Source organism: Diaphorina citri, unplaced genomic scaffold (genome assembly GCF_000475195.1).
Source record: "Diaphorina citri unplaced genomic scaffold, Diaci psyllid genome assembly version 1.1 scaffold188, whole genome shotgun sequence".
Classification (NCBI taxonomy): Eukaryota; Metazoa; Arthropoda; class Insecta; order Hemiptera; family Psyllidae; genus Diaphorina; species Diaphorina citri.
The window spans coordinates 113,504-134,441 of record NW_007377625.1 but is presented as its reverse complement, the minus strand read 5'-3'; the positions used below and the strand labels follow the sequence as shown (position 1 = coordinate 134,441).

Below are 20,938 nucleotides of genomic sequence, written 5' to 3'. Positions count from 1 at the left end.
CCCTGTATGCTTGCTATAATGAATTTATCACCCTGTATGCTGACTGAGTGTGCATGTGAGGATCTGGTTGTCTGTATGTAGATCTGTGATTCTGTGGAGTTGGCATCATAATTATACCAATACTAGGCTTTGTTATTGATGATCACATAAACCAGATGAATCACAGAACTTGAAACGTGCAACTATGCACAGAGGCCTTGTTCTCACAATTATTCAGGAGACTGTTCCAGAAAAAAAAAACTTCTCATTATTTTACACTTTGCAAAAGTTATATCTAACGTCAAGTCTGTGGAACTTTTAGCAAATCGATTTTTCTTCAGAGAAGCGAAATTACCGAAGTAGATCAAGCTTCACCTAAGGACCTAAGTTAAGATAAGAAAAGCTAAAAATTACTGAAGTAATCATCATATTGGGCCAGTAGCCAGTACGTGGGAAGTCCTCATTCAAAGTCCGGCAGGGTTATATTTTTTTTCGGATTTGTGCCAGTTTGTACTTGACAGCTTTGTACATAACACATGCCCCCATGTGCCTCTTTATGCACAAAATATTATTTACATGTGTAATCTAATGCCACAAATTTACATTGGAGTCAGTAGAATTTTAGGACACCACACAGAGGTAACACAACTTGCGGTCAGAAGTTCAGTTAGGTCTCCTGGAGATTGGCGTAACATTTGCTCAAAAGAATCAAGAACAAGAGTTGATAAAGATAAAGAACTAGGAGAGATTGTACATATTGTTTGAATTGAAAGAGAAAATAAAGAACAATAACAAAGAAAAAATAATCAAAGTGTTCATATGACCTCTTTCATGTCGAAAATTACATTTATGACTTGTCTGAATGATTTATCGGACTCAGTCGACATCGACTACGTGTGGACACAGCTTTTTATAACCTAGTCAAATCATGCAAAAAAGTTGCACCACTGCCGCGTACCTGTATCATATCGAACCGAGCAAAACTTCTAGTCAAATTTTTCGTTTCCTTATCTGTTTCCGTAGAATAGAACAAGACGAACTATGTTATACTTTCGGTATGACACGAATACGTCAGAAGTGGTGCGCAAAATTAGAAATAATTAATGATAAGAGATTAGAACAACTGAGACGAAAGGTTCTCGCGAATTATGCGGAGCGCCCAAGAATGTCGATTTCGTGGGATCTGGGATGATTGAAGTTCAGTAACTTATTGGCATTTGAGTTGAATTATTCGAATTATTTACGGCTTGGTAGTGAATGTTTAGCTTGCTGAAAGATATTTTTTCCTCTCGTGGCTAGGTAATATGCATGCGTACCTATAGGTCTGTTAGCATCATAGGTAATATACTTCATACTTCAACACTCATTCTTCTCCCTTTTTTAGGTGATGGCATTTAATGTTTAAAAGCTGTATGTAGCGCCCAAGTTCCCGTTTAATCTCCCAATTTCCGAAGTGCTATTATATACAACGCTAGATTTTTCAATAAAAAATTTACATCGAAATTTCTGTCTGAAGTGCTATTATATATAACGCTAGATTTTTCAATAAAAAATTTACATCGAAATTTCTGTCTTCCAACCAACATAATAACTTGAAAGTTGTTCGTGACAACTTTTGTATCTATGTAAGAGTGTCTCGAAACTTTTGAAAACGAGGTAGAACGGTCTAAATTTCACACTGCATCGGGGCTTGCATTATAGAAACTTGGATTCTTGGAAGAAGCTTTCCCTGTTGGAACGACACATTCTCTGACATGACAGAGATATGGAACAGGAGAAGGGAGAAAAGAAGCAGAAAGGAGGAAAAAAAGGAGTAGGATAAATGGAAATTGATATCACAGGGGAAATGTATTCTAGCCTTCAGTGATATAAGAAAGATCGCATTTGATTGAAAGCCACAACGTGGCTGTAATATTCGGGCAAGTATCTTTGCAATCTTCGACATTTCAAAGTTCAAGGCAACCGGTGTGGAGATGTCAAATTGATTTCTGTGGAATTGCATTCACCGTAGGGCTTGGTACATAGAATTACACACCTAATGATTTTTAACACGATTAGTGGATGTGCCAAAAAGCACCAACTTTTCTAATGCAGAAGAGCATGTAAGGAATTGATAGTTTCTTCTATGTTATTTTCGGTGTCAAAAGTCCTTAATTTTCTCATGATAAAAAATAAATGGCTATTCTTATGTTTAGTGGATGTGCCAAAGCACCAATATTGCTAAATACAGGATAAGAAATTGGAGCCATAGGTACTTACCTATGGTAGGCACATATTTCATTATCTTGATTTTATAATATAAGATTTTCAGTGATCGCCCCATAAGGAGATATTTAGTGGATGTGTCAAAACCACTGCATACTCGTATATTTTTTTTGGTGGATGTGTCAGAACAACTAAATGTTCTCATAAAAAAAGAAACAGGAACAAGTTTGTTTATCCTAATCAGATTATACCTATTAGGTGCCTATCAAAGAATTTAGATAGCATACCGCCTACTAACGAAGATTTCTATTTTTTCTCACAACTTTCTGGTCAATTTCAAATTTGAAGAGTGTGTGGGCTATTCCCATCGATTTTACCAAGCGATCCATTTATAGTTTTAATTTTCTAGACTAGGCATTAACTTTTTCTAGGCGCTAGAAACTTTTTTTTTCTTCCTTTCAATGTCAATGGTACCCAATAAACTAACTTATACTTGTGAGAAACTAGTTTGACTTTGTAGGAATTGGATCAGACAAAAATATCTAGTAGTACTTGCTCTATGTTGAAAGTCAAAGTATAGGCACTATCTATTGAACTCTAAAATTCTCAACTCCAATGAAATACTGCCTTAATACGTAAATAAGCAACTAAAATTAGGAATAATTAAAGTTAAAAAAATAATAATAATAAAATAAAATACCATTGATAAATTTTTAAATCCAAGATAAGATAAGCTGATATTGCGTACAAATATACCCACAAATAATTCATAATATTTGGAATAATCAGCTATCAAACGGAACAAGAAAAGAATTGAGCTCAAATGACAACAGAGGTACTTAGTAAGTACCTACTGGTACTCGTGTATTGATAAGAGAAAGACAAAGGAGTCCTTTTTATACCAAAATACACTGTAGACGTCATTGCGTTTATAGTCAAAATATTGATGTGATAACCGGTATCAAGAGAGTATTTACAAACATTCTTTCAAGAACGAAAATGGTATATCGACAACCCTAACATCAAGGAATTTGTAGATACAAAATTATTTCGGCATTCGCATAAGGTGAATCTAAAGAATCTAACGAAGGTATTCAAAATGGAAAAAGCTAGGATATGTTTAATGCTGATTCAACAGTGGATACCAAGTCTCCTGGATCAGACCACTTACATGAAATTACCTTCCACATCACTTATGGTGGTTGGATTCCAAGAGTTTTTCGCCATGGAAAAAAATTGAAATAAAGCGAAACACAATAAAATTATACTGCCCAGTCATTTAATGGAATGTTGAACAAAAAAGTTTACAAGGAAATTCAAGTTAAACAGAAAATAAGTATAGATATAAGAATACTGTGAGTATAGGCATTGAAAATGGAAAAATAATTCAATCATGGTATTTTTTATTTTTACTCTTTTTTTATGGTCGTTAGGTACTCTTATGACGTAGATAACTTGGCCAGACAGTTGAGAATATGTTGAGTAATCTAAGGTAACCTGCCAATGTAAAAGTGAACAGTGTAATGGCACTACAGTAATCACTACCTAGATACCCTTTTACTTGTACTTGTGACTTATGGAACAGTTTTCTTCAAGGTTATAGCACAAGTTACAATTACCACTTGGTAGATATCAGCAAATCCCCTTGATACTTCTGTCCTAAATTTGATACCTTCAACTCAGATCAGCTAGAGATCTTTGATCTTTCTTTCCCATTATTTAGTTGCATTGGGGGAACACTGATAGTTCTCGTGCTGCGTACGCAAAATCCGGGATATCAGGTCTTCAATCACCCCATCAAGGTTGAGTACATTCCTTTGGTGCCCTGGACATAATATACATATTACTGTTCCAGACATTACCTGTCCTGATATACTCCATGCTCCAAGATAAACTCATCGTAAAATGTTGACTCAACAAATCACAATGGAAAATGTCGAGCTGGAATCTGGAATGCGTTGGAAAAATGGTTGAACTTTCATCTCGATTCTCACTGAATGATCGTTTAAACTTCCATGACAACTTTCTTATCGATTCAACAAAAACTCATAAATCCGTTCTCAGAAAACAACCTCAATGGAACCTGGCCCAGCCTAGTCTGGAACGTGGAAGCTTCAAGCAATAAAACCCTAACGGTGCACCAGATGTCCCTTGCACGCTTCTGACTTGCAGACTACCGTGATATTGTCCATATGGTGTGCAAGTGGATTACAAGTCCCACAAGCACGAGGCCTAGTGAAACAAACGCGAGAATGTCACATTCAGAGACATTACAAGTTGTAAAAAACAAATTTTGCCATTCCGCCCAGCTAGGATAATATTAGTGGCATATGCAAACACTTGCTATAAATCAATTGTCGTGTTGAAGAGACAGGGCCGGGGATTATTGGAGTCACATAAGTGGGGGTTTTGAATTGCTGGTTGCTGGGGATGGTTTTGGAAGAATGGAGAAAAGACATTTGTGGTATTGAGCTAAGTATTATATATGTAAATACCTTTTTTTGTTAGAAGTGTCTACAGTAGGTAGGTATGTAGAAAATTTTGTATTGCCAGCTCACAGTACAAAATTCCGAACACTACTCATCTGAGTATGGTTGGCATTCGCTTGTGAATGTGTGACTATCAATAATTTATCATCATCTAGGAATTCTATGAGATGACATAATCGTGATTGATGATAGCAATGTTTCAAATGTCGCAGGTATTGTATCTTACGATAAAATTATAAGCGTACCCAGTGCAGTCTAAAAGAAGCACTCAAATTGAGACAAATTAGTCACTTCGACTCGGGACCATTCATAAGATTTTTGACCTACTTAATCGTATGAATTTACGAGCAGAAGTACTTAATTTCTGAAGTTCTAAAGCTGTGTCCACACATAGTCGACAGCTATCGATCGACTATGTGTGGACAGTTGGACACAGGTTTCAGCATTATTTCAGGCCACATCTTTAATGTATCATCCTCAAGATCTCGAGTGAGTGCTATTGGACCCTGAATTAAGGAGACTGGCAGGGCAGGAATCTCAGTCGGGAGTCGGGACAGTCGGTTTCATCATTCACCCAAATCTTCTTATTGAGTGCCCTGCACTAGGTCTCAAAGGACTCCAAATATTTGGACAACCGGGCCAGAAGATTGGTAAAATACACTCAGGACCAATAAAAACGTTGCTGAACTTCATAAAAGAGACAGCAATATTTAAAGGAGAAGAGAGAAACAACAACAAGAATGGGGTGCAACAGTCCTACATACTGGACTCTGCACACAGGTATTTCGTCAGAAAAGACTCACATTTCAATGTAGGTACCTAATGTAATTCACCCGATGAAATGCCATTCCTCTCACCCGCCCTGATTTTATAGCCCTCGTCAAATATTTGAGTATGTGTTTGACATTTCAAACATAATATATCGGAACATTCTTATTATCATTTCGCTCAGCGGAACATTTAAGCGTTTCCCCGTGCATACTAAGGAGTGTTTTAGAAGCATGTGCTCGGGTATGTAAACATCTGAATGATCTCAGCAAAAGATGAAATAAGAATAGGTGGACAGATAGGTATTTGCGATTTAGTTGGCACCTCTTATATCAACTGACTTGGAGGACATGGGAATTACCACCTCATGTGATTCATACTCATGTAAAGCTGTGTCCACATAGTCGACGGTCCTCGATCGATGGTCGATCGACGAGGTGAATCTATGTTGTCGAGGCAGTGTGGACGGACTCAGTCGACATCGACTACGTGTGGACACAGCTTTTTATAACCTAGTCAAATCATGCAAAAAAGTTGCACCACTGCCGCGTACCGCTATCATATCGAAACGAGCAAAACTTCTAGTCAAATTTTTCGTTTCCTTATCTGTTTCCGTAGAATAGAACAAGACGAACTATGTTATACTTTAGGTATGACACGAATACGTCAGAAGTGGTGCGCAAAATTAGAAATAATTAATGATAAGAGATTAGAACAACTGAGACAAAAGGTTCTCGCGAATTATGCGGAGCGCCCAAGAATGTCGATTTCGTGGGATGATTGAAGTTCAGTAACTTATTGGCATTTGAGTTGAAGTATTCGAATTATTTACGGCTTGGTAGTGAATGTTTAGCTTGCTGAAATATATTTTTTTCCTCTCGTGGCTAGGTAATATGCATGATAAGCGTACCTATAGGTCTGTTAGCATCATACTTCAACACTCATTCTTCTCCCTTTTTTAGGTGATGGCATTTAATGTTTAAAAGCTGTATTTAGCGCCCAAGTTCCCGTTTAATCTCCCAATGTCTGAAGTGCTATTATATACAACGCTAGATTTTTCAATAAAAAATTTACATCGAAATTTCTGTCTTCCAACCAACATAATAACTTGAAAGTTGTTCGTGACAACTTTTGTATCTATGTAAGAGTGTCTCGAAACTTTTGAAAACGAGGTAGAACGGTCTAAATTTCACACTGCATCGGGGCTTGCATTATAGAAACTTGGATTCTTGGAAGAAGCTTTCCCTGTTGGAACGACACATTCTCTGACATGACAGAGATATGGAACAGGAGAAGGGAGAAAAGAAGCAGAAAGGAGGAAAAAAAGGAGTAGGATAAATGGAAATTGATATCACAGGGGAAATGTATTCTAGCCTTCAGTGATATAAGAAAGATCGCATTTGATTGAAAGCCACAACGTGGCTGTAATATTCGGGCAAGTATCTTTGCAATCTTCGACATTTCAAAGTTCAAGGCAACCGGTGTGGAGATGTCAAATTGATTTCTGTGGAATTGCATTCACCGTAGGGCTTGGTACATAGAATTACACACCTAATGATAAACATATTAATAACACGTTTGATAATTCCAATTGCTTAGCTAAAACCTTGACTTGGGTCTTGGGGAATGAGAATTCTTCAGTGAAGAATAACTGGATGAATTCCAACCGGTTATGTGACTAAGGTACAACGTTTTGGAGACAATCGAACCTAATGATAAACATATTAATAACACGTTTGATAATTCCAATTGCTTAGCTAAAACCTTGACTTGGGTCTTGGGGAATGAGAATTCTCCAGTGAAGAATAACTGGATGAATTCCAACCGGTTATGTGACTAAGGTACAAAGTTTTGGAGACAATCGGTAAATTGTATCGCGAACATTTTTACTTAAAAGTTCAACACTCGGACATGATACATTGCTATTGCTAAAGTTTACTGTAACTTCAAATTGAAAATAATTTTCAAGTCTTACCCAAGTTATCAAATTGAGAGGTGGGACTATAGGGGAATAGTGATACCTAAGATTTGAATAAATATAATAGGAATCTGGAATTTGAATAAATAGGAATCTGGAATAGGTATGTTAAGAGATATATTCAACGGATCTACAGTATACTACAATCTCATGTTAAAAGTGACCCCAAATTTTGGGAGCCAGCTCATAATCAGCCGTTAACCTCTGCTGTAGTAGACCCAGCAATAAGACAGAACGCTATATTTGAATGATGTGCTCAGTAAGCTCAGTTAGGAGGTGGAGGGAGACTTATTGTTCAAAAAGAATTCAGTGGAAGAATGAAGTATGAAGAGGCATTTAGCCGATAGTGGATAGACAAGGGTTACATACACTTCATTAATATTATGATATAAATCATACACTTGTCCTACCTGTCCCTAGGGGCAAAGATTTCGGTCATTCCGACACTGCATACAAAAACGTCATCAACTATGAATTCATTACCTATGACATAATGATCGTTTAACATTCATTAGGGAGGGAGATCGGTTCATGAGTCATGTGGTTTGAAACCATTAAAGAGACTTGTGCGTGTAGAATGCTAGAAATCTTCTCAGAACCACATCGTGTTTGTTTTGATGGCGAGTAGATTTGTGCGAGTCTAATATGGATGTAAATGAAATTTCTTGCCTTGGAGTTATTGAACTTTGTAATTAGTTTCTGCCTGGGAGTTGATTTTAATTGAAATTCGCAGTAATCTAAACTGCACGGGACTGGGTACCGAAGCTCTGAAAGAGCGAATTCTCGGGGCGCAATTGGAGTGCGTTCAAGTGAATTTAACTCATTTGACGAAAATAATAGATATCCTCATCCTACGCGTTGACAATAATTATAATTTAATAATATCCTTTGAACTTGGACCAGTAGTCCTACATACTGGACTCAAAATATACAGCAGTTTCGGCGTAATAAAAGGCCGCCATTTCGATGTCATGTAAGCACATAAAGATAACTAGGCAATTATGTAGATAAATAAAAATATCTTATAGAAAATGTAAAAAATCTTGAAAGGCTTTGACGACACATTGAGACATTAACATGTTGAGTGTGTGTACACAGCAGATTACTAACGTAAGTTCCCATTCATGTTGACTCTCTTCGTGACCAAACACTCATATGAGGGATCAAAACTCAGGATTACAGAACCCTAACCAGGATCCTCTTGTGGGACTATATCTGCTAGACAGAGCAAAGACGTCCCTATAAATGTCCGGGAATAATGGAGCGTGAGTATAAGAGGATTATATCGCTGTCAATGAGGGACTGAGGGTGGACAATTGTATGAGAAAGGTTATAGAAGTCAAAAAAGGGTGGAAATATTTCAGTGTTTGCTTTTGATTTATGACATTTTTTAGAATCATAACTCGTTAACTCCCTTTTGGTTACACCCAGACGTTTTACGTTGTGCACTTATACTATGGACAATGGACTGAAAGAAATAAAATAACCACTACAGTTGGTGGAAGTCGATCGACATTGACTGGAATCCTTTTAAAGATCAAAGGATTTTGATGGAATGAAAAATGTTGATAATAATAATAAGGGGTAATAACAATAAAAATACTATGGTCTGAAAAATAATAATGTTGGTCCCATAAAAAAGGTACAAAATTTATTAGTATAAACTCCAACGAACTGCATTCTTTGTGATGCATTCATTCAAGAGACATTCTGCAATAAAGTGCGACAAGAAGTTGAAGATTGCGAAGAATTAAAATACAAAAGAGGAGAGGTAAAATTTGAAAGTTCACGCTAAGCAGGATTTCGTTTGACATTTTTACGTTCTAAGTTCGCGGTTGGAGGACAATTGAATCTCTAGTTAAAGCAGGTCATAAGACGAGAAGAATGAAGAAAAAAAAGTAGATAATAGACTATTCTTGGTTCTTACAAAACACCGAGGTGCATTGTAACTTGTTTCTAACAAGTACAATCATAAGATGAGTACTTACTTTCAAAGGGGCTGTTGTATTGTATTGCAGTACTTACTCGTACTCTCGTACAACCGAACCCGGGATGGCAAGCAAGTGCGTTACTACTGAACTAACTGTTCCCCAAATTTATTTCGTCGATATCTAAGTCCCTAATGGACACTATATCTGAAGAGGATGGAAACTAATCTTGTGGAATTGAGTCCTCAATTCTCATTACATTTAATCTAATCCACTGGATATTCTTTATACATTCGGATTCTATAATAATCTAATTAATAGACTGTGAGGTTGATAAAAATGAAGAAACCAATCAACTAAGAATGAGATATATTAATACTTCGTAAGTCTATGAGCTGAGGTATCTTGGGATAGGTGATTATGTGTGTTACATGCACTGATTTAAGTTCTTAAGAAATATTACCGATATTAGGTACCTATACTTTCATAGAGGTATACGGTATACCTATAATACGTGTAGGTACCTAACTAATTATAAACTGGACTATTAAGTTCTTTAGACCAAACTGGAGATTGAACTGTTAGAGACTCCTTTTTCCAGAAAATTAAAGAAAATTTTGGACTGGAATATGTAAATATTTTGGTATCGTAAGATCGCGGTTTTGATCATAAGTCATAAGAAAAGTCACAATGTTAATAAAGTAGGTATACCTACATCCCATGCATTTCTACCGAATATAACTATTTGCAATGGACTTCGTTGTTGAAAGCAACTTTACATTGCACAAATAATTTTTGACGTCACAACTATTATAATGGTTATGCAAGGGTTTTCTTCTAGTATGTCATAACTTTTGCGAACTGCAAAACGCAAATTGATAAGTTTCCAAAAAAGTGGTAAGTTACTGAGCACCTAACTGAACAGACTAGGTCCAACCTAAAAGAAGAATACAAAGAACATTCGTACTTACTTACCTACTTTCATTTTATTGTTTGCATAAAAGTGGTAAGTAATGTTTATGATGACACAGTTAGGTTCTCACAGAGGCGTTTTATAATACCCACTGCAATAAATAGGTAAAAAACAATGCACTGTAAGGAAAAAAAAAATGGGTTATAGCAATGAATGAATTGAAATTCCCATGATTATCATTTGAAATTCACATCTGGTTCCGTGAACGTAAAAGAGGAGGTTGTAGTTTGGACATTCATAATGAGACTTAATAAGAAGGAGGAGAAGAAGAAGCAGAAGAAGAAGAAGAAGAAGAAGAATTGTAACTTGTTTCTAACAAGTACAATCATAAGATGAGTACTTACTTTCAAAGGGGCTGTTGTATTGTATTGCAGTACTTACTCGTAATCTCGTATACAATCATAGAAATAACCATGTTAGTACTGCTTGGCAGAATATGACCAACTTTTGGCCTGGGCTATTGTATTGAGTTACGTACCCATATCTGTCTAGAAAAATAGAACTAATTACGCTGGTGTTGCTTGACAGATGGCAGAATTCTGTACATCTAAAGTTTAGATTCTAAACGCAAATCATCCTGTTTGTTGAGCTTGTTCTTTTTGGCCTTGGCAAAATTCTCTGCAAGACATATTTGATATTTGATTCGTGAGGCAAACCAACCTCAGTGTAGTGGTTTAGGCAGAGTTCTTTGGCTCTGGAGATTCAGGGTTCACATCCAAGTTAAGTTATAAATTATTGAGCTCATTGGATCGCGAAATTCAAAGCACAGCATAGCAATCGAGGACCGAAATTTGTGTCTTCGAAATATGGTTGTAGAGAGAGATGTTTGGAGCTGCCTTCCTGCTTAACAGCAGGCTGCCAAGATAATAAAGGATACCGGAACTGATGGTACAAAGCCACCGGAACTAGTTTATTTTCATAAAATGGCCATAGTTAGGCAGTCTTCTCCTATATTCGAAGTTCTCTTGAGTTTCACAGACATTTCATGCAATGGCCCCCCTAGATATTTATCACTCTTTGTTATCAAAGCTACTCCGTACCAGCTACTGAATTCATCTCAAGATGATGTGCGGATTTCAGCTACTGGTCATATCATACTGTTCTTGTTAGACTATTATTTTGTTACCACGCATCTGGCATACATACTCGACATGTAGGTCTACAGTTGGCAAGAAAATTAAGGACATCTCATACTCTTAGGCTGGCCACTCACTATCAGGTACTCTTGAACAGGTCCGCCTGTCAAGCCTACCTGATGAGCGCACACACTATAAGATACACCTGAACAACCTCGCCTAACAAAGAGTGATGAACATCTAGGATGAGCACACACACTATCAGATAGACCTGCCAGGCGGACCTGTTCAGGCGTACCGGTCAGGTCTACTTGATAGTGAGTGGTCAACCTTAGGAGTAGATTGCATAGGATACGTGCGTTTATGAGAGGTGTCTGATTCACCCATTTTAATTACCGTAGAATTACTTTATTGTGTATCTTTTGAATTGGCAAGTAGGACAATATTTTTACTCGGGTATTCAGAAGGGCGTGGGTTAGATCCTTGCCGAGGCATGAAAATTTATCTTCATTTGACTACCAATAGTGTAAAAGCTGCTGACCATTATCCTTAAATTGTCGTCCAGTTGGCAACAGCAACATCAAGAGAAAAATTCGAAGTACCTACCTATTATGTATTGTAAAAAAAAAAATCAATTTGAGGTTTAAACCATTAGCTCTACAGCCTTTCACTGATTCGCTGTTTGTTCATAGCCCGCATAGGTTAGAGTAAACGAACTTTCAAGCTTCTTAATACACGAAATAACCTTTCTGTTCAAGCAATAATTCACCAAGTTTACATTACTCGAAAAATTACTCTAAAAAGAGTAGGTTAGGTATATCCTAATCATCTAACGAAAACATGAAACTTAAGAAGAAGCAGAAGAAGAAGAAGAAGAAGAAGAAGAAGAAGAAAATAATCTGCATCATTTCAAAATGAGGTCATAAAACCGGAAGTGCAACCGAAGAGAATAATGGTGAGGGTGAAGGCAGTATTTACCTAACTGAAAAGAATAATTTGGAAATTTTAGAATCCAGTAGGTGCCTACCTACATCTCAGATCTGCAGCAAAAGTAGGTAGGTATGTACCTACTCAGTGAAACTCATCAAGGAGATGATAAAACCATAACCTGTGAAAATATATCGTCAAAATAAAGATAGCAATAAGTATTTTCAACTTACCATTTAGTATTTCGAACTGGCGATCCTGCAAGTTGCTGGGTTGCTGAAATCCATAAGCTGGTAGCCAGTGGTTGGTTCCGTTTTCCAACTTCTGCGACCAATCACTGAAGGTTATGTTTTCACCCATTTTCTTGGATTAAAATGAAAGCTGTTTTTCAAACTTTACTTTTTACAAACTTTTCATAACATTGGCAGTTTTAAAAGATTATTTGCTGCTGTTCTTCAATGTGAACTTTTAATTATGAAAACAATTTACAAAGTTAGCAACAGATAAAATGTCATCCAGTCTAACTTTACATTTCATAATTTTTTATTACCTAGATAAAATAATAGTTAAATAATTAGGTTCAATTTTAATATTATTTTCGCTCCAATTATTTCGGTTATCTCATTTCAAATTCGGATCAAAGAATTTTATGCACAACGTGTTCACTTTCGTAATACAGCTGTTGAAAACAAATAGACATACAGGTACATTAAAATTTATCGATTAAAAATACTTGCATAATTAATTCAAACAGGAAGGAAACAAAAGGTAAATTCTTTAGATGAGCTCTTTAGATTAAGTTAGATAAAATTGTAAACAAAAGAAAGAAAAAGAAGCAACTGTTATACTCGCAAAATTTGTAAACAAAATTTCCTATTCTTATTTTACCTAATTAATTCTGTAACAGTTAAAAAATTGTCTATTTAAATAATATCTATATCTAAATAATATTAGGTAAGTAAACTATTATAAAAAAACCTGTTCAGATATAAACTTGGCTGGCGTATTGCATAAAACTAACGCGGGATCATCATCATCGGTGTGTTGGTGAAAATGATTCCCATCCTGTTTTATATTTCAAGCCTCGTCTATTACAAGGGGAAATGAACTGCTGATTATGTATAACTGACACTGGTTTTCCTCAGTAAAAATTGGCAGAACTGTTGCGGTTCGATTGTATTTCTCGTTTTACTGTTCATGGCAGCAATAACTATTATAATAATTGTTTCAAATTTAATCGTTTCCACATAATAGGTGTAATGGGAACGTTTCTGCAAGTTGTATTAAAACCTACCCGTGTATTACCTTCTCCTTCTAGCAGTATCTAGGAGCGTGTAGGTATCAAAATAGGGAGTTAATAACTATAATGTTACTGTAGGTAATTCATATAATATGTAGTTTACCTAGATAGGTAAATGTCTACAAGAAAGACATGACTCATACTGTAATAATTACAGTATTTATTGTGTTCAAAGGATTCGAAGTTAAGATCACCTATTTAGGCACAGGTACCTAATACCTAGGTAGGCACAGGTACCTAGCACCAACAAAAATAGAAAGAAAAAAAAAATATTCAAAGAGCTGGTCAAAAGTCAAGAAAAAGACTTGGCAGCTTGCAGTTTGGGGATGGTCCATTCTAGATAGGTATTGCATTTGGTGAAAAACTAATAGGGAGGTATAGGTAACTAACCTATACTTCCGTGAAGTCAACGTACCTACCATGAAACTTGAGTTTAATGATCGGCACATTTAGTGGTTATCTGCGTGTCACGATTTACGACTATTGCATCTTAAGATTCCGTGGGTACGAAACGAGATTGTTTGGCTAATCCCAGAATATTCTTAGGCTGTACTTTAGTGACTTTAGGTACACTTAGGCCGTACTTTAGTGACTTTAGGTACACTTAGGCCGTACTTTAGTGACTTTAGGTACACTTAGGCCGTACTTTAGTAACATTAAACTAAGGTCAAGTGGGGCATATGCTAGCACATTTAGAATGGTTAGGTAAGACAACGAAGAAGAAGAAAAAGAAGGAGGAGGAGAAGGAGTAGTAAGAAATGAGGGGTGGAAAATTGTCCTAAGACTTTGATCTTTCTCCAAAATTTTCGACTGAAGGATCCAAAGACACCTCACCAAAATAGAACCAAATCCCTGTTGGGGTAAGAGAAAACGCAAGTGAAATTTTTTGAGAAAGTATGAAGGTAGGAAGTTTTTTCCAAGAAACTCTAAACCTACGTGTCTTGCGCTATCGTAAACAATGATTCTCAAGAAATGAGTATCGACCACATTCCATGGAATTAGAAAACAGTGCAATTGCACAACTAATTCACCACAACCAAAAATTAACACTAAGGAAAGTAAAAGCAGCTAAATTGATTCATTTCTTTTCACTAATCGCCATGGAGTAATTGAAATCAAATCCTTAATGAAAAGCACTTAGCCTTTTTTTTTTTTTTTTTTTTTTTCATTTATTTATTTATTTTTTCAAACATTTAAGTATAGAGACAAACTACATACTGTTAAGTATTGAGACAAACTACATACTGCAATGGTGTCTGTTAATCTGCCTGTCTGGTCTTATCCGACAGAATAAATAGAGTATAAATACTCTTATTTACACATTACTAGCTAGTAGACAGAACGACAGTTGCGTGCAGAAAAACACATCAGTATGTATGTCTCTGGTATAATTTGATTTATACGGAAAACCCATAACAATCATAACATGACTATTCCCAATATCGGAGTTTCAGAAACAATACCGCCCAACGACCATTTCGCAAACTAGACTATTCAGGAGCGAAAAAGAAAAACGAAAAGACCTATGGATTTCACAGATTTCTTCTTCTTTAGGGTAATGGGAGGGTGAACAGTGGATGATTTTTTTGGGTGGAAGCTGGAATGGTAAGATTATAGAATACCAAATCCAACTTGATTGTGTGATTCGTGGTTTTCTTACAAAAATGACATACCTATCTAGTCGGTAAACACAAAAATTACTGTTTGGAATTTTGTCAAACCGTTTTCACTAAATAGTAAATAACTGTGTCTGGACTCAGGAGTCCAGATTCGGCAAGTAAAAATCTCACCCCCCCCCCAAATTGGATATGCGCTATTATTTTTAAAGCGCCAATTTTCCACTGTTGCATTCTTGTCATTTTACCCGTGCTGAGCAAATAGTGCAACAATTATACGTAACTCAAATTACGTTGGATTTATCCATAAGACCATTTCAATCGCAATGTGCAGTTTTTTAACACTCTGCAATCTGTAACAGCTGGATCTCTGTGCAATTTCCCATAGCTATTTATTGATAGGTGGGGAAATATGTATTGACGTTCTGTGAAAATACTTACAACATAATATATTTCTATACCTATATAGAAATAACTTTATCGAGTAATTATTGTTAATTGGATTCATATTAGACACTCAGATTCGGTTTCGGTTCCGTCGGTCGGTATCCGAATCGGTTTCGGAAAATCCATAAGAACCCTTGTTCACATATCATACATATCTGGGTGCCTTTATCAGTAAAGAAAAAAAAGGGGTTTTCAGTTGTCTAAAGCATTCTTAAAATGCTTGTTACAAATGTCGGTTCCCACTTCATACACCTTGATAAATTTCATTACTTGACTTGGAACTGAACCACTAACCCCCAAATCCAAAGTCTACCGCCCTAGTCACTGAGATTGGTGTCTATTTTAGAACACGTAAAAGCTGGCTCATATCGATTCTTCAGAAGCAATTAAAGAGGCCTGTCATTTTCCTAGATATACATGTTTTCTAATGGGGCTATTAACCAGGCAGGTCTTATGTCTTTAAGAATGAGTTATCTATGATCAATACGATTGGCATTTCTAAGCATATTTCAAGTTTTTCCATGTTCTGTATGAATTAATTTATTAGTCAGTGGCATAGCTGAAGACAGTCATGGGCTGTTTCGGGAAGTGATTGAGTGTTTGTAGGGGGGATTTGCGGACTTTTTGCACTGAGAATAACCGATCATCCAAATCGTCTATCTAAATAAATTGTGAAAGATCAAATTGTAATTAGGGCCATAATTATTTACGAACAATGGTCAAAATTTATTTTAGTCTGACTTGAAAGCAAGACTTTTTGTTCATAAAATGGGGTGTTAAAGCCCTATTTAACAACTCAGTGTTAAATGGGGCTTTGTGTTTTAAAGAGTGTTCCCATTCCGAACGATAAGTGGGAACGGGCTTTAGAGTATTCTTGAAGACCCACCAAATCATTCAGACAAATAGTTTGCATCTCGAATGACACGGTGCATGCTAAATGTTTCCCCTGAAGTAATAATACGCTGTAAATGATTTCTCTTCAACAGTAATAAAATAATAATAAACAATAGTAATAATAATAAAATTATGCGTATAGCGTCATAAAAAAGTTAGTAGAATCTATGTACCTAAGTTCAATCATACGAGCATAGAAAGCCTAAAAAATCAGATGCATTACAAGAATATTCAAATTACATCTGACTTCACCTCTTCAGGTAGGTAGGTATCTGCTAATGCCTTTGAGAAACAGCCTATCAATCTGCCTATCTGTAATTACTGCAATATACTAGTTCTGCCCGCCTCTCACGCTCAGACCATCTGACGCACCGCGGTCCGTCAGACCGTTTTAACGTGTGTGACGGTCTCTCAGACAGTCTGACAGACCTAGGTCTGTGAGACCGTCCGAGTGTGAGTGGTGGGTATTACGTCTAAAGTCTAAGAGTCTATGTCTACAGATTCATGTTGAAATTAGTGTTAAGCTCACAGCAAGCTTGAAGACGGTCCCGCACATTTTCGAAGCGTGCTGAGAGGTCAACAATCACTATATGAACTTGTAGACCCGCACCTGAGAGAATTCTAAGTAAGTACCTGCTGTAGGTACTTATGTTATGCAAAAACTTTCTTTTTTAAAGAAATGAGTGTGAATTATTTATTAACAATAGTACGTACCTGTGTTCAGTACAGTTAGATGAATTCTGCTTTTACTCGTAATCTACCAACATTAGATTTTATTCAATACATTAGATTTTTACCAACATTAGATTTTATTCAATACATTAGATTTTTACCAACATTAGATTAGGTAGGTACCTCATACGGGGGTACCTGTGTAGGCACCCAATTTAGCTCAAACTAAAAAATCTCCAAAGGGAAATACCTGTGTTAACATCAGTAACTTTGTGTGATAAACTCTGATAAGAAAATGAACCTTTCATTCCAAAGCTAGACAACTCAATTATACACAGACCCATAGACGATAATACCTAGATAGGTACCAAATAGGTGACGTACCAACAGAGGTGTTCTCTACCGATGATGAAAGGTAAGTAGAGGTAGGTACTTGCTGATGACTTACAGGTAGGTAGGAAGGAGTTTGTGTAGGTAGGTTCCTGGGGTATTCCGCCTATCAATTTGAAAATAGCGTGCATTAAATTGATAGAGAGTTTACAAATTTAATGGTAGCTATAGATACCTTCTTACAAAGTCCCAAGTAGAATTGCAGTCACTAGGTATACCATGTTTAAACAGAAAATTCCGTATTAATAGGAAATCACACAAAGAGCAATTTCGTTGCAATTGGTGACTGTCCCTATTCCTCGGAAGTACAGGTCCCTAATTATTATCCCTTATGATTCATTCATTCAATGTACCTACGAGTACTTACAATATGAACATACAAAGAGTACAAGCAAAAAGTAAAATTGTTATTATTAATAAGACTTAGTGCTGTCTCCAACATTCATCAACCCTAAAGGTACGCAAGTACCTGCGATGAAAGTTATTTAGTTTAAGGAAGTTTATTAATTTACGAAAATTCCTGTTTAGTTTAAGGAAGTTTATTAGTTTACGAAAAGTCCTGTTTAGTTTAAGGAAGTTTATTAGTTTACGAAAATTCCGCTCGACACGAGAGAAAACTTAATAGAAAATCAAACGAATTCTTTGAAAACTGCCTGCGGGGCTGTGAGTTCACGTGACATGAAAAGAAAACTTGTTGATAAGATAAGGCGAGAACAAACTAAGATCATTCAAACAACGGTCAGAAATTCCTACGGATTCTACTTTTAACTGCGCTGAGATCATTTCTTATAAATGGAACTGAGAAACTCGATGTAATCAATAGTATTGATGAGGTCAACTTGTAATTTAGGATGAAATCGTCAAGCAGACAGTTTGGAACAAACTAAGATCATTCAAACAACGGTCAGAAATTCCTACGGATTCTACTTTTAACTGCGCTGAGATCATTTCTTATAAATGGAACCGAGAAACTCGATGTATTGATGAGGTCAACTTGTAATTTAGGATGAAATCGTCAAGCAGACAGTTTGTTTAAGAAATAGCTAAATTAAATAAAATTACCTAATTCAATGTAGTGAATTGAAAATTAATAAACAAGGAGCCAGACATACAGTTAAGAAAAGAAAATTAGCTAAGGAAGATCACAATATTGATAAAGATAATAATCTCGAGAACAAAAGATATTAAAATCCCGAACAGGAAGTCCGGTCATTAAAAAGGGGATGAAGCCCTTAATACTTGAAAACTGGCAGTCTTCAAGTCAGGGACAATTCTGATGCCCTTGTTCCTTACGGATCACTGAAGTTAAGCAACGCGGTTGGTATCTGAATAGGTGTCTGTTTGGGACATCACGTTCTACTATTTCAGGGTGTACCTATTCACCCTCGTGAAGACGGGACGGTTATGTATGTAGTTGGTTTACCAGCAAAATATATTGATAAAGATAATAATCTCGAGAACAAAAGATATTAAAATCCCGAACAGGAAGTCCGGTCATTAAAAAGGGGATGAAGCCCTTACTTGAAAACTGGCAGTCTTCAAGTCAGGGACAATTCTGATGCCCAAGTTCCTTACGGATCACTGAAGTTGAGCAACGCGGTTGGTATCTGAATAGGTGTCTGTTTGGGACATCACGTTCTACTATTTCAGGGTGAACCTATTCACCCTCGTGAGGACGGGACGGTTATGTATGTAGTTGGTTTACCAGCAAAATGGCAAGGCTATAACCCCCATTATTCTTATTACATATTACTTTATCCTTAATAAGTTTTTGGTTCATTTGCCTATTTATGCCGTGTAAAATTAGCAAAAGTTCTTTATTAAATACGAGTAATCAAGAATACAACCAGGATTACTTATTTAGGATTGAGCTATAGGTACCTGTGTTAACATCAGTAACTTTGTGTGATAAACTCTGATAAGAAAATGAACCTTTCATTCCAAAGCTAGACAACTCAATTATACATAGACGATAATACCTAGGTAGGTACCAAATAGGTGACGTACCTACAGAGGTGTTCTCTACCGATGATGAAAGGTAAGTAGAGGTATGTACTTGCTGATGACTTACAGGTAGGTAAGAAGGAGTTTATGTAGGTAGGTACCTGGGGTATTCCGCCTATCAATTTGAAAATAGCGTGCATTAAATTGATAGAGAGTTTACAATTTTAATGGTAGCTATAGATACCTTCTTACAAAGTCCCAAGTAGAATTGCAGTCACTAGATATACCATGTTTAAACAGAAAATTCCGTATTAATAGGAAATCACACAAAGAGCAATTTCGTTGCAATTGGTGACTGTCCCTATTCCTCGGAAGTACAGGTCCCTAATTATTATCCCTTATGATTCATTCATTCAATGTACCTACGAGTACTTACAATATGAACATACAAAGAGTACAAGCAAAAAGTAAAATTGTTATTATTAATAAGACTTAGTGCTGTCTCCAACATTCATCAACCCTAAAGGTACGCAAGTACCTGCGATGAAAGTTATTTAGTTTAAGGAAGTTTATTAATTTACGAAAATTCCTGTTTAGTTTAAGGAAGTTTATTAGTTTACGAAAAGTCCTGTTTAGTTTAAGGAAGTTTATTAGTTTACGAAAAGTCCTGTTTAGTTTAAGGAAGTTTATTAGTTTACGAAAAGTCCTGTTTAGTTTAAGGAAGTTTATTAGTTTACGAAAAGTCCTGTTTAGTTTAAGGAAGTTTATTAGTTTACGAAAAGTCCTGTTTAGTTTAAGGAAGTTTATTAGTTTACGAAAAGTCCTGTTTAGTTTAAGGAAGTTTATTAGTTTACGAAAAGTCCTGTTTAGTTTAAGGAAGTTTATTAGTTTACGAAAATTCCGCTCGACACGAGAGAAAACTTAATAGAAAATCAAACGAATTCTTTGAAAACTGCCTGCGGGGCTGTGAGTTCACGTGACATGAAAAGAAAACTTGTTGATAAGATAAGGCGAGAACAAACTAAGATCATTCAAACAACGGTCAGAAATTCCTACGGATTCTACTTTTAACTGCGCTGAGATCATTTCTTATAAATGGAACCGAGAAACTCGATGTATTGATGAGGTCAACTTGTAATTTAGGATGAAATCGTCAAGCAGACAGTTTGTTTAACACTTTGGTCGCCCAAGCAATAATTATGAAATTCACCCACAGGCCCACTTGATCCAATCGATGTCAGGAGTATATGCCTGACGGGGCCCCTCGAGATAATCGTGTCAGGCATTAACGCCTGACGGGGCCCCTCGGGATAATCGTGTAAGGCATATACGCCTGACAGATCGGAAGAGCG

General features: G+C 36.3%; 1 protein-coding gene across 1 annotated transcript in view; it reads right to left on the bottom strand.

Annotated features, from left to right (window-relative positions):
* The window catches only part of LOC103505666, a 98,045-nt gene that overhangs the window by 71,823 nt on the left and 5,284 nt on the right, over positions 1 to 20,938 (bottom strand). Inside the window, exon 2 of the mRNA XM_026820951.1 lies at positions 12,557 to 13,002. Coding sequence (XP_026676752.1) covers positions 12,557 to 12,683 — 127 coding nt within the window. The 5' untranslated portion in view covers positions 12,684 to 13,002. The remainder of the gene's footprint in view (positions 1 to 12,556; positions 13,003 to 20,938) is intronic.